Source organism: Pteropus medius, unplaced genomic scaffold (genome assembly GCF_902729225.1).
Source record: "Pteropus medius unplaced genomic scaffold, Ma_sr-lr_union100, whole genome shotgun sequence".
NCBI lineage: Eukaryota > Metazoa > Chordata > Mammalia > Chiroptera > Pteropodidae > Pteropus > Pteropus medius.
This window is the reverse complement of record NW_024355109.1, coordinates 609883-623814: the sequence shown is the minus strand read 5'-3', so window position 1 is coordinate 623814 and position 13932 is coordinate 609883. Positions and strand designations below refer to the sequence as shown.

Here is a 13932-nt window from a genome sequence, read left to right as displayed (position 1 = left end):
CCCAAATGTCCACCAAAAAGAAAAAGTCAAAGGGTAAATAATTTAGGGTATATACATATAATTGAATATTATTCAGCCTTAAAAACGACTGACATTCTGATAGATGTTAAACCTGGAATTCTGAACATGGATCTTTATGTTAAATGAAATAAGCCAGATACAAAAGGACAAATATTGAATGATTTCACTATAAGAGGTTTCTAGAAGAATCAAATTCATAAAAAAAGGAAAGTGGAATGGCGGTTACCAGGGGCTGGAGGACGGAAAGAATAGGGAGTTGTCGTTTAAAGGATACAGAGTTTCAGCTTTCTCTCCTGACACTACAGAGGTCTCCTGGGGAGGCCACTCTGCCACCTCAGAGACTGGAGATTAGCTATGTTGCCTCCTACCTGCTGGCTGTGCCCGGAGCAATGCCTCCCCCAGCACGCCACAGTCATCAAGAAGATACTGGACAGTGTGGGCATCAAGGCGAACGAGGACTGGCTCAACAAGGTCATCAGTGAGCTGAACAGAAAAAACACCCAAGGCGTCATCTCCCAGAGTATTGGCAAGCTGGCGGGTTCCCGCCAGTGGGGCTGTGGCGGACTCGCCCCGCCCCGCCCCGCCGTCCTGCTCCCTGTCTGCGGCTCCTGCTGCTGGTTCCGCCCCAGCAGCAGAGGAGAAGAAAGACGAGAAGAAGGAGGAGTTGGTGGAATTGGAGGAGTCCGGTGACGACATGGGATTAGACTCCCGGCTCCCGCAAATAAAGACCCCTTTTTACTTTGTTGGGAAAAAAAAGATACAGTTTCAGTTTGAGATGGTAGAAAACTTCTGTGGATGGGTAATGGTGCTAATTGCACTACAGGAATGTAATCAATGCCACTAAATTGCACATCGAGAAAGGTTTAGATAATAAATTTTACATTATGTATATTTGACCACAATTTAAAAAAACATGAATGGGACCTTGGAAATTACCAAGTTAACTCCTTCCCCACTTCCTTTGGAAAATCACTTTTCCTCTCTCATGGTTCACCTTGTCGAGACCCCTTCCCAGTATAGTATGTGGATTCTATCAGTTCTTAATGCTCTTTCAGGGTGGGGGAGGGGGAGAAGAAATAATATAGCTAAGAGGCCAAGTAAAAAATGACTTACCGGGAATACAAAAAAAGCCCTTTCCAAGCACATATGTCATGTTGAAAACCATCAAGGGGAAAAATGCAGTTGTGATAGAGTATCCACTGGGCACTGCATACTATTTTCAAGAATACCTTGTCCTTGTAGGAGTGTTTTACATCTTCTTTATTAGGAAGACATAACAGTGCTGATTTTGAGTTAGGAAAAAAAACCCTGTATAAATATTCCTTTTTATTATTTGCTTCAATCCCAAATCATTTCTAAGCTTTGGAAAAATTAAGGCTACAATTTGTCTTTATTAATAGCTGTGTAGTATCCCGTTGTGTTGTTCTTTTGTTGAATATTTGGGTTATGTCCAGGTTTTTTAATTAATATAAATAATTCTAGACTGTGCAGTGTGCCCGAGACCCCTCCCCACCCCGCCCCAGACAACGGGCATGCATGTGGACACCACCCTGGTGGCGCCCAAGCTCCACAAGTGAGAAAGTGGGGTCAGGCTAGGGTACCTTCTTCACTCCAGAGGCTGCTCAGACGGTCATGAGTTGCAGTGCCACAGCGGGTGTAGACCATCGATCTCCGAGCCGAAGAGCAAAACTCACAAAAGGCCTGACAGGTAAAGAAAATTCTTATTTCAGGCTCCGAATGGTTTCATATGGGTAGTCACTATAGACGTGTTGGTCTTTTCTGCTTCTCCTACTATTCATGACTCCTAGGGTTCCCTTCTGATGTCACATAGCACAGGCTATATGAATTTAACCATCCTGAAGGCAGAGCTGGGTTCCAGCATCAGCCACACAAGGCATTTAAACTCTCCCAGCATATGTCTCCCCAAAGAATTGCTGGAGTTGGTGGCCTCGCACTGCCAATATCTGTGACAACCCACCCCAGCATCCCACAGATCTTTTACGAAGATGTGCTTCATCTGCCAATTGAGGAGTTGGCTGGATAATTCATCCAGATTCCTGGCAAGAGTTTCCAAGGGAAATTAAGGCAACTTCATGGACAGAAGAAGAGACAGATGGATTGTTCTCCACCTCCACTAACTTTATGTAATAGCTGCTCCAGCCACATTTTAACCTCCATTTCAGACTTAAAATCTGAACAAAATATTCATCTTAGAATGAAACACAGCGTAAACTTCACATCTACTGTCCAGGATGTCAAAGGAAACAATATTCTAGAATATACCAAAGCAGGGCTGTGCAAGGGAGGATCAGGCTGTCGAGATGCCTGAAGAGTGGGCACAACCCACACTGGCTCCTCACCAAAGAAAGGCAGGGTACCTGGGTTCCACCAAATGCACTCTTGGTTTTTCAAAATGGCAAGTTAGATTATGTCAGTGCAACTAAGCCCAAAACGAAGGAGAACAGAGCATTTACACAAAATAGAAGTCACCTTTAATGTTTACCACGGGAGAGGCTGTGCTGTATGAGACAGTCAGTCTTTTCCCTGCCATAATGGATCTTTTACCCATGAGAGCTGGAGGCAGCATCATGGGACAAAGTCTACTATCAATTTAACTCTAAATAAGATCCTATAATCTTAGTTTTCTTATGAGTGCTGTGATGCAACAAAATGCATCCAGGTGTTTCTATCCTGTTTCAAATAGTGTAGCCTTTGAAGAAACTTTAAAAAAATAAAAAATAAATCTATGCATGAAGGCAGTCATTGGCAATATAATATTGTGCCAAGTGGGAAATGATAATGGCCTAAAATATGAGTTAATGGATCTGTCTCAGGACATGAACTCGATGCTTTCTGGATAGCACGTAAGGTTCTTTCCATTCGATAGTAACAGTAACATATATAGGCCTAGGAAAGACTTGCACATTGATTTGAAGACATCAAATACATACAATGAAGAAATTTTCAGATATGACTTTCTAGTGAGGATTTTATCTGTTAGCATAACAGAAAATCTTGACTTGTTTTTATAAGTGTACCTTTATGTGTTCAGATCACCAGCAGCAACAACTCAAGTTCAGGGCAGGTAGCTACAGTCACAGCAGCAGCTGCAGCACTCAAAAAAGCACAAGAAATTGAGCCAGAAAATGAGGCTTCTGCAAGTTCACGGCTGGCTTGCAGATGGGAATTCTGACAAGTCTGTTTTTGGTTGTCCCCAACAAGACCTACAACAGTGTAAGTTCTTTCCAGACTTTCATGGCATGAATCAGAATTTCCCTAATATTCAGAGTTTAAGACTACTCTCTCGACACAGCTTTATTCCCTGTAATTGGTCTGTGTCACCCCAGCTTTCTAAGTTTATTCAGTCAGACTTTGCTGTAGGAACTTTTGAATCATCACATCTGACAACTTTTAATTTAGAGGATTCAGTCAGTTGTTTATAAGTTTCTGAAAACCAGCGACAATATGGAAGAAATGCACAGCCCGTTGTGGTAACTTCTCAGGCATGTTACTCAGGGGATATATCGCTATGTCAGTGCAAGCCAGAAACTCAACTCCAGGCCCACAGACATTGTAAAACAAATTTTGGAATACAGGAGTTTTCAGTGAAACATATTCAGCTGAATTAAATAGCATACATAATGCTCAGACCATCACTAAGAACACTAACACATGCACATTCTTAACCATCACATCACCAGCTTCTTTGTTACCCATCAGAAACCAGACTTTTGCCAGAATGACATCCAGTGAGTGCCCTGACTCCAAACCCAATTTTCACCTTGGTTTTGGGATGTGGTTTAAGGTAAGAATTCAGAGAGATAAAATTGAAAGTTCAGTGCCAACAAGTTCAAATGGAGGCATTGATGCACGTTGTAATGTCGTTCCAAACCAACTCGCAACTTTTGGTCTTAGAAGACAATTTTTTAAAATTAAATATGTATACATTGGCATTAAAATAGAAACTGTGCTGCTACAAATAAGAATATACTACATTTCACCTTATTCTGAGCAACATATTGTATGAAATATTTATTTGAAGGGAAAATGAGCATTTCAGATGCTTTCAAATAATACAAAATTTCCTCTATTTAAATTTGTCATATCAGAATGAAAATGAAACACAGTTTGAACTTTTGGACTGTTATTAATAAATCAAACACAAAATTAAAAACTAAAATTATTTTCTATATTTTTTAGCTTCTGTTTTTTTCTTGGATATTAAAATAAATAGTGTGATGTTTTTAATTTTTAAAAATCCCAATGCTTTTATCCTTCTCTGTTATTCTAAATGCTTCACCATTTTTTTTTTTACCTATAACAGTATAGGATCTATAGTTTATATACAACATGCCATTTTTCTTATTAAATGAAATTAATATCTTTCTGCACACAAATATATCGTTTCTTAAATCTAATAGTTTTGATCAATTCTGGTATGTTATAACTATACTACTCACCTGCTTCGTTCAGGTAAAACAAGATAAAAGACGAATAATGATTGAAAAGAGAAGTATTACATAATCTAATGGCTTCTAGATTTTTTTTATTTTTGGGGGGTTCAATTTTTTCCCCCAGCTTTATTGAAGTATAATAGACAATTAGTTGCTCGTATTTACATTGTACAATTCAATGTTTTTTTTCAATTATAATTGGCATACAATAATATATTAGTTTCAGTTGTACAGCATACTGATTAGAGATCTATATAACTCACGAAGTGGTCACCCCATTAAATTAGGTACTTCTCTTCCCCTTTACATATTTTTTTCAATTTTTAAAAATTTATTTTAATTAGTTTCAAGTATACAGTATACTGGTTAGACATCTATAGTTCATAACATGATCCCTCCAATTGCTCCCTCACTTCCCTGACCCTCCACCTAGACAAAGTATTAATGCTAACTGCATTCCCTATGCTGCGCTCCCCATCCCCATGACCATCCATCAGCTACTAATTCATACTTGTTTAACCCTTCACCCCATTCTCGCAGTCCTCAACCCCCCTACCCTCTGTCCGTCACCAAATTGTCCACTATATTTGTGAATCTGTTTTTGATTAGTTTGTTCTTTTTATTCCTTAGGTTCCATATATAAGTGACATCATATAGTGTTGATCTTTCTCTGTCTGACTTAAATACCTTCTAGGTCCATCAAAGCAATATCTTTTTCCATCGCTTTCCTTTTCATATGTAGGAGTTTTGTTTTCTTCTCCTTTCAGCCTTTCTATCTTTTGGTTGGAGCACTTAATTCTTTCCCATTGAAGGTACTTATTGATAGGAATATAGTTGTTACCAATCTTTATTCCTGTTTTTGATATTTGTTTTTTCTTCTTAAAGAAGTCCCTCCGACATTTTTTGTAATGTTGGCTTGGTGGTGATAAATTCCTTTAGCTTATTTTTGTCTAGGAAGCTCTTTATCTGTTCTTCAACTCTAAATGATAGCTTTGCTGGATCCTAGGTTGTGTCCTAGGTTGTAGATCCTGGGTCTTCATCCTGTTGAATACTTTTTGCCAAATCCTTCTGTCCTGCAAAGTTTCTTTTGAAAAATCAGCTGCCAGTCTTATGGGTGTTCCCTTATAATTATCTATTTTTCTCTTGCTGCTGTTAATATTCTTTCTTTGTATTTAACCTTTGGCATTTTAATTATGATGTGTCTTGAAGGTGCTGGCCTCTTTGGATCCCTGATTTTTGAAATACTCTGAGCTTCCTGGGGTTTTATGTCCATTTCCTTCACTGAGTTAGGGAAGTTTTCCATCATTATTTCTTCAAACAGCTGTTTAACATTTTGATTTTCTTCAATTATGCCGATTGGACAGATATTTAGACACTTAATAGTGTCATATGCTTCTTAAATTATTTTTATAGTCTTGGCATCTCATCTCTTGCCATTCTGATTGTGTGTCCTTGGCTTTCCCATCCTCTAGATATGGCATTTAATCCTTTTCTTTATTCACTTTGTTTTTTCCTTTATTTATTCCATTTAATATACTTCTCATTTCAGATGTGTTCTTCATTTCAGACTGATTCTCTTTTATAATTTCCATTTCCATTTTCATGTTTTTTTCTCTTTAAGTTCTCTACACTTCCCAAAAGTTCATTGAGCATCTTTATAACCAGTGTTTTGAACTCTGCATCTGTTAGATTGTTTGACTCCATTATTCCTGAATCTCTGTTCTGTTCTCTCATATGGTTTCTACTTCTTTGTCTTCCCATTTGGCTGCCTTTCTGTGTCTGTTTCTATGTACTAAGCAAAGCTCCTAAGTCTCCCAGTCTTATTAGTGTGGATTTGTGAAGTAGGTGTAGCCCCATCCTGTGCCCCTCCGGGGCCACCTGTTAAGATTCAGCAAGCAGTTCATAGAAGCTGTGCTTATAGTTGCCTCAAGAGGCCATGCCAGAAACTGAGGCCAGCTGCCTCTAGTGTGAGCCCAGGTGTTACTCAGCAAGGAGCATCTGACTCGCTGAGGATATACCTGGATGCGGCTTGGGTGGGGCTGCGAGTTGGGGGAGTTAGAGTTTCAGGGAATCCTCTGGGCAGAGCGACCTCTGTTACCCAGTTTGACGATGTCACGGATATGGCGGCGCTGTGTCCTCGCACTGGTATGGGGGAGGACTCAACAGGGAACAATGGATAATGCTGGCACTGCTGTACTAAGTGAGTCTCTCCTTGGCCCTCACTCCGACAATGTCTCTCTGTAAGTTCCTGGTGACCCCTGCATGTAGCTGAATCGGCACTGGTGCTCAGAGCGAACAGGTCCTTCACCATGAAAGTCCGCTTGCGGACGTGGCCCCTTTAAGAGGTGTCTACCGCTGCTGCAGCCTCTGTCTCACTCGGCCGCTCAAGACCGGGCAGCCTCGCGTTCTCACCCCATCCTACCTTCTTTTGATGCAGGGTGATTTCTTGGATTTCTTCCTAGTTGTATGGCTTGTTCATCCCAGGTGATTTTTCCTTACTGCTTTTCCTTGTTTCCGTCACAACTTTGATTTGGTCGCCAGAGGGATGAACAGAGCCTCTATCATCTATACCACTTTTTTTCTCCACTCCAATTCAATTTGAGAAGGGAGCAACATGATTAAAGTAGGCTTTTAGACTCTGGCCTTCTTTCGCATCCCTGCACCAGGCCTTTTTTCTTGATCCTTTAGAACCTCTGGCTTCGTCCCCCACAAATAGCATTTCTCCAACCCCCCAACTTCTCAGTTACCTCCAAGAGCATGGGCATGACCCCTCCCCTGCTCCCCTTAACTCTCACCCTTTTCCCCTCTGGCCTAGGCTCTTACATATTTTTTACATTGTTGACTATTTTCCTTATACTATGCTTTACATCTCCATGACTATTTTGTATCTGTCCAGTTGTACTTCTTAATTCCTTTGCCCTTTTTCACCATCCCCCAACTCCCCCTCCCATCCAGTAGCTCTCAAAATATTCTCTGTATCTATGAGTTTGTTTCCATTTTTGTTGTATATTTTGTTCTTTAGATTCCACATGTACGTGAAATCATGTAGTATTTGTCTTTCTTTGACTTACTTCAGAGTCACTCTGACTTACAGGAGCCACCAGTTAAGCCACCTGCCACCTTTTAAGATTCAGCAAGCAATCCACAGATGCTGTGCTTGAGTTGCCTCAAGAGGCCACGCCAGAAACTGAGGCCAGCTGCCACCAATGTGAGTCTTGGTGCTGCACACCTAGATGTGGCTTGGATGGGGCCGTGAGTTGGGGGAGACAGAGTTTCAGGCAACCCTCTGGGTGGAGCCACCTTTTATCCAGTTTGATGACATCTCAGCCATGGCAGCGTTGTTTCTGTACACTGGGAGGAGGGAGGGCTCAACAGAGGAACGATGGATACCGCCAGCACTTCTGTCCGGTAGAAGGCATTGCCTCTGGCCCTCACTCCGACAGCTTAGTGTCCCCGCTATAAGTCCCTGGTGACCCCTGAGCAGCTGACCTAAAGCTGGTGCTCAGAACAAGCAGGTTCATCACTGCGAAAGTCTGCTCATGGACACGGCCCCTTTAAGAGGCGCCTGCAGCTGCCACAGCCTCTGTCCTACTCAGACACTCAGGACTGGGCAGCTTCATGTCTTTGTCCTCTCCTACCTCCAACTGTTGCAGGGTGATTTCTTATTTCTTTCCTTAGTTGTGGTGCTTCTGTTCATCTAGATCCCAGGCAACTCTGCTTGCTGTTTGCTCCAAGTTTCTGTCTCAACTTTGATCGCAAGAGGGAATGAGTGAAGCTTCTATCACCTATGCCATTTTGCCCACTTCTTAGATTTTAATATTATGCGCCTTATAGTGAAAAACTCTTGGAAGGGAAAAGATAATCTTTCCTAATTATTTCTTAATATTTACATAAGTTTTAAGGTGGTAGCACTTATATAAGTGTTTTCGGAAGAATTTTTAACTTTATTAAACTCTCCATAATGATAATTGAATGATGATTGGATATATTTTAAATTTTTGCACTATGTAAAAATCTATTGTTAAATGCAACCATTATTGCAATCAGGAAAAAGGAAAGGTTAATGAAAAACTACATCAAATAAGAAAAAAGCAAGACTGCTGAGGATTCAATTCTTCAGAAATGAAAGTGGTAGAGAATCTTGGCCGGCTGAAGTCATAGCTGAAGGTGAAAGAAAATGGAGCATAGTTCACAGAAGAAGAAAGTTATAAATACCAACTATAGTTTTCTTTAGGTTCTATAATTTTTGAATTAGTTTTGATCATTTATTTTTTTCTAAAGGACGTTACATTTTGTTCAACTTTTCTAATTCTTGACATAAAATTATGGTAGTCTCATGGTTTAAAAAATACTGTATCCGTAGTTATATCTGCTTTTCATTCCTGATAATGTTTATTTTTGCCTTCTATCTTCTATTCATCTATTATGTGGCCTAAAAATTTTAATATTTTCTTTTTACAAAGAAGTTTTTACTTTTTTGATCCTCATTATTTTTTCTAATTCTTTCTTTTTCCTGCTGTCTTTATTACTTCCTTCCAATTTCTTTAAGTTTACCCTATCACTCTTTTGGTAGTTTCATGAATAAAAACCTTAATTTACTTATTTCCAGATTTTGTTATTTTTTAATAAATGCATATATGTTTATAAATTTTCCTTTAAATTAACCTCACTAGTTCAGATGTATAGTACATTCCAGTCCTTCAGGTACAAATATTTTGTTATTTCTCCTGTAGTTTCTCTTTAACCCATACTTGGGAATTTAGTTTTAAGTTTCCAAACATTCAGATTTTTTAAAGTCTTTTTACTGTTTATTTCTGATGTGATTATGACAATATGGTCATATAATCTGATTTATATGACTTTAAGTTCTTAAAAATTATGACTTGGTTGTAAGATAAATAAGTCCTAGTGGTGTAATAATGTGCAGTATGGTGACTATAGTTAGAAATATTGTACTGTATATTTGAAAGTTTTTAAGAAAATGTGGTTAAGAATCTTAAAAGTTCTCATCACACACACAAAAATGTAACAATGTGTAGTGATGGATAGTAACTGAACTTACTGTGATAATCATTTTGCAATATATACACAAATATCAAATCATTATGTTGTACACCTAAAACTAATACAATGTTATATGTCAACTATGACTTCTTTAATGATAAGACTTTCTTTGTGACCTAGTACCTGGAGTGGGAATAGGGTATGGTAATATTTGAGATTATTATTGAAGTTAGAAACAAAATAGACTTTTAGTAACCAAAAGTTGTTAAATGTGCCCAAGATTTCATTAAGGGTCAGGAAAAGGATATTTTGACAGAGCACGACGAAAAGCATAAATGAGCAAAAAATAAAATTTGTTCACACATCTGCCACTGAAGTGAAACTGCTCGATAAGCCACACATATTTGTTGGGGAAGAAAAATTATCCAGGAGCCCACATCTTTCCCAAATGGTCTTATATTCCAATTCTCTTTTGCCTAACTCTTCCTAATCTGAGAGATCTTTTTCTTTTCTTATTTTATTTATTCAATATAGTCTGCTTTCATTTCCAATATAGTTTCTATATAAATTCACTGAGATCTCAAAGAAGGGCGTCCATTTCTGAAGTCCAAGCTTTCTTACTTTCTGAGGGTCCTCTAAGGGACTCAGAGGATGTGTTCTTCTGACTTTTAGAGGACCAAAGAATTCTGCTTCCACTCTCCTCACCAAGGAAGCATATGCTCTCAGGTCTCCGGCTGCGCTGAAGAAAACCCAGCATTTCTGCGGTTCTATACTAACCGCCACTGTGTGTCAGTCTTGAGTTGCATTGCAGAAGAAAGCCAGGAGAGGCGAACAAACCCGAAAGTGAGGGAAAAGTAGGGTTTAAGGAGATAACACGAGTCATCAAAGATCGACCATTTTCAACCAAAATAAGTGAAAGAAACCATAGCAAGAGTCTGAAAAAAACGGAGGTCTCATCACAAGTTTGAACCAAAATTGCCCAAGGTGCTTACATAAAGTTGATACAAAAGCATCTCTCCCTCCCATTTATTATCACCAAGGTGATGCGGCCGCAGTGAACTGAACGTCTACCAAAGGCAGTCTTCTGCTGCTGGGTAGGCTCCTGCATGCACTCATCCTTTGTTCACCAGCACTTCAAAATAAAGTCAGTCTTGCTCTGCAAACCCTCTGGTATGGGTCAATCCTTCATTCCAATCCTTCATTCCCGCTTCTCTGCTTCTGTAACTTAGTGACTTAGCACTGCTGGAGGAAAGCACAGTGTGGGAATTTGTGTTTCCACAAATGTATAATTTTTAATTTCAATTCAACTTGTCAATCCTTTTCCCTGTCCAAAAATAGGTCTCCCCTCTCCCTTCTCTCTCCCTTCGGCTAGTATTCCAAACCTTCAACCGCCTCTCTCATTCCTAGCAGATGATTTCCCCAACCCATAGAGAATATTGAGTCCCTCAGGTCCTCACTACCCTAACCCACTTCATAAACATCCTGCCACTCCCACAGCCTTATCTTCATTCTCACCGATTCTCACACCTGTCCCACCAATGACAAGAAATAAGGTAGTCACCCTCCTGTCTCCTCCAAGTTTCTCCCAGGACGTTGCTTCATGAATCCATCTTTATGTCTCTATAAACTCTTTACCCCCAGATTGCTAATGTAACAAGACAGAGAATTATTGGATTCTCTTAGCCAATGGCATGAAAATTCTTCTTGATGATTTGTCAGAAAAATTAATTGATAAGCCCATGGAGGTTGAAGGCAAGAGTTTGCAGGGGCCTGAGTGTGAGAGGATCACTCAGCTCTAGACAAGGAAAGTAACTCCCTGCTCTACAGAAGCAGGAGGGAGTCAGGCAGGATGGAGACGGAGCTAGCAGGATGGCAATAGGCAAAGTGGTTTGCAGTGTAACCCCTCTCTAGGAGCACACCCGGACTTCCTTAAAGTGTCTTAACTTACACTAGTCTTGATTATATGGATTACTATTGCCATGAGTGTGTGAATCTGTGTAGAAACTGGTGGAAGGGCTGAGATTTGCACTCAGGTAACCTGGAATAGACCTGAGACCACAGGTAGAGATGTGTGAGGGGACACAGAGCATGAGGGAGCAAACTCTCAGGAAACCACTGGGACCAGGGAAGGGGTCCTGGATTGTGACTTTAGACCAACTCTACTTATGTCTTCCAGAGGCAGTTTCTTTTATTCTAAACAAAAGCCTCTTCGCCCTGAGCCCTTTGTAGCTCCTCTCACTTCCTCCTTCTGTCCTTATGCAACCTTCTTGAAAGTATGGTCTAAACTCTTGGCGGCGGCTTCAACACCTTCTGTTAACTTCTGACCCCTCTGCCGTCTGGTGACTACTCTCACCAGTGTCATTTATGATGTCCTCGTGGGGATATCTCAGTCCTTATATTACAGGACGTCTCTTCCTGGTACCTCCCACCTGTTCTCTGTCCCTTCCTTTGGCCTGTGCCATGGGCTGCTCATCCTCTTTTTTACGCTTCAATATTGGCATTGGTGCCTGAAGGGCTGCATTTCAACCAGCACCCAGAATTCTTATGTTCACTGGACTAGGTGGTGGGGCAGGTGTCTGTTGAATTGAATTTGACTACAGCTGAGTCGTAAAGAAGATGGTACTGTTAAAATCTGATAAAAGAAACAATTATGGAACCAAGTAAAAGTTTTAAAAAGGTCAGGAGTACTCTTGATAATGTTATGGAGAAGAATATTCTGAGAATAAAAGGAACAATCTAGTTATGGGGGCCAAATTGAAATACAAAGAGAGAAGGTGACATTGTGAGAGAAGATACAGGTGTTCAGAGGGAGGAAGAAATAATGTTACAAAAATGAAACTATTTGTGTAATTTAATAGAAGGTAAGACAGTTCCTTGACAGGAAAAAATAATGGGAAGCACTGTTCTACATAAATTCTACTTGGAGCGGTTTATGCAGCCATTTATCATAATCCATCTGGATCAGTGAAATACGAATGGTGTTCTTTTTATTAGCTGTGGTGGAGTCAGTGTCAGAAGGCATTCAGATTATGTTTGCATTATATTCTAACAGGAAAATCACTCAGTTCACTAGATGAGTATCATCAATAAAACACAGTAGAGCTTTCTAATGCACAATTTGCCTGGTGCGTTGGACCAGATCGTCCTCCTCTGCAGACAGATGACCCTTCTGTGGAAACGTTTGTCCTTATTCAGCTTCCACTCACATGACCACGCTAGAATTTCACTGTAATCCTACCTATTCTTAGAATTGAGGGTAAGAAAGTTCTATCTTGGAATGTTTTCAAGAAAATGAATCAGAGGAACTGCCAAAAGAACTAAATTACAACATTGTCACAACTGTTCTATAGCATGTGCTGTCCAATATGGTAGCCATAGCCACACACGGCTAGTTAAGTTGAAATGTAAATTCATTAAAATTAAATAAAATAAAAATTTCAATTTCCCAGTTGCACTGGCCACCCTTCAAGTACTCAATTGTCATGTGTCAACTTCATTGGAGAGTGCATATATAGAGCATTTCCTTCACTGCAGAAAATTCTAAGGGCAGTAATGCTACACACACACACACACACACACACACACACAATCATCAGTCAGGGACAATGATAAAAGCATCAAAGTTTCTACGTCAGTGCAGGAGCCATACACAAAACTTTGGCCTCCATTCCGTAGTTTTAATAAGTCTGATTATCAGAGTTTATTATTAAATTAATGTGTTATTAAGATATTTTCCCCAGGAGTATGTCAATCATCAATCACTGAAGTAGTTACTGAAAGATGTTATAACATCTCCTTCAGTAAAAAATAGTTTGAACACTGTCCCTCTTTGAAGCAGGTACATAGAGTTGTGAATTCAGGAAACTCCTGCATTTTTATGGTCTCCATAAAGAGAGCGCTAGCATATTTGTACTTACTAGATCCTAATAGGTCAGGTTCCGATTATGCTGTTAACTAGGTAAGTCATTTACCTTCCCTGAGACTTATTTTCATCAGCTGCAAAAGGGGAATTATAATATGAGTGTCACAGAAGTTTTGTAGATTAAATGAGATAATGCATAGAAACGGGTAACATTCATAGACATGGGCAGGAATGGTTAACAGTCATGATCTCATGGCAAGTTAGGTCGAGGGTTAAAGACTTTAATGACCTCTGCACCTCCTCTTAGGAATTTCTTTTCCCACCAAAGACCCAGAGGCTTGCAGAAAACTCCGCCTCTTCCACAAAGTGCGCAGAGGAGAGACCCAGTTCACAAATAGCCATTTGTGGAATTCATTTTGCGAGAATATGATTTTGCGGTTTTAAAAAGCTACCTGTAGTTTATCATTGTGACTATAGAGGTGGCAGTCTTCATTTCAGGAGGAGACTGCTCTTATTTTGAGGTGTAAAGGACACTTTGACAGGCTTTAATCATGCATGGCAGGGCCCAGAATCCTGCTCTGATGATAACAT

The 13932-nt window shown here is 39.9% G+C and overlaps 1 protein-coding gene across 4 annotated transcripts in view; it reads right to left on the bottom strand.

The window, feature by feature from the left end:
• LOC120598328 (cytidine monophosphate-N-acetylneuraminic acid hydroxylase) overlaps positions 1-13932 on the bottom strand; it is a 234473-nt gene that overhangs the window by 114859 nt on the left and 105682 nt on the right. For 3 of the 4 annotated variants that reach the window (XM_039857095.1, XM_039857097.1, XM_039857096.1), the window contains exon 3: positions 1623-1722. The exons of the other annotated variant lie outside the window; for it this stretch is intronic. In XM_039857095.1, coding sequence (XP_039713029.1) covers positions 1623-1686 — 64 coding nt within the window. In that variant the 5' untranslated portion in view covers positions 1687-1722. The remainder of the gene's footprint in view (positions 1-1622; positions 1723-13932) is intronic. 4 annotated transcript variants of the gene reach the window in all.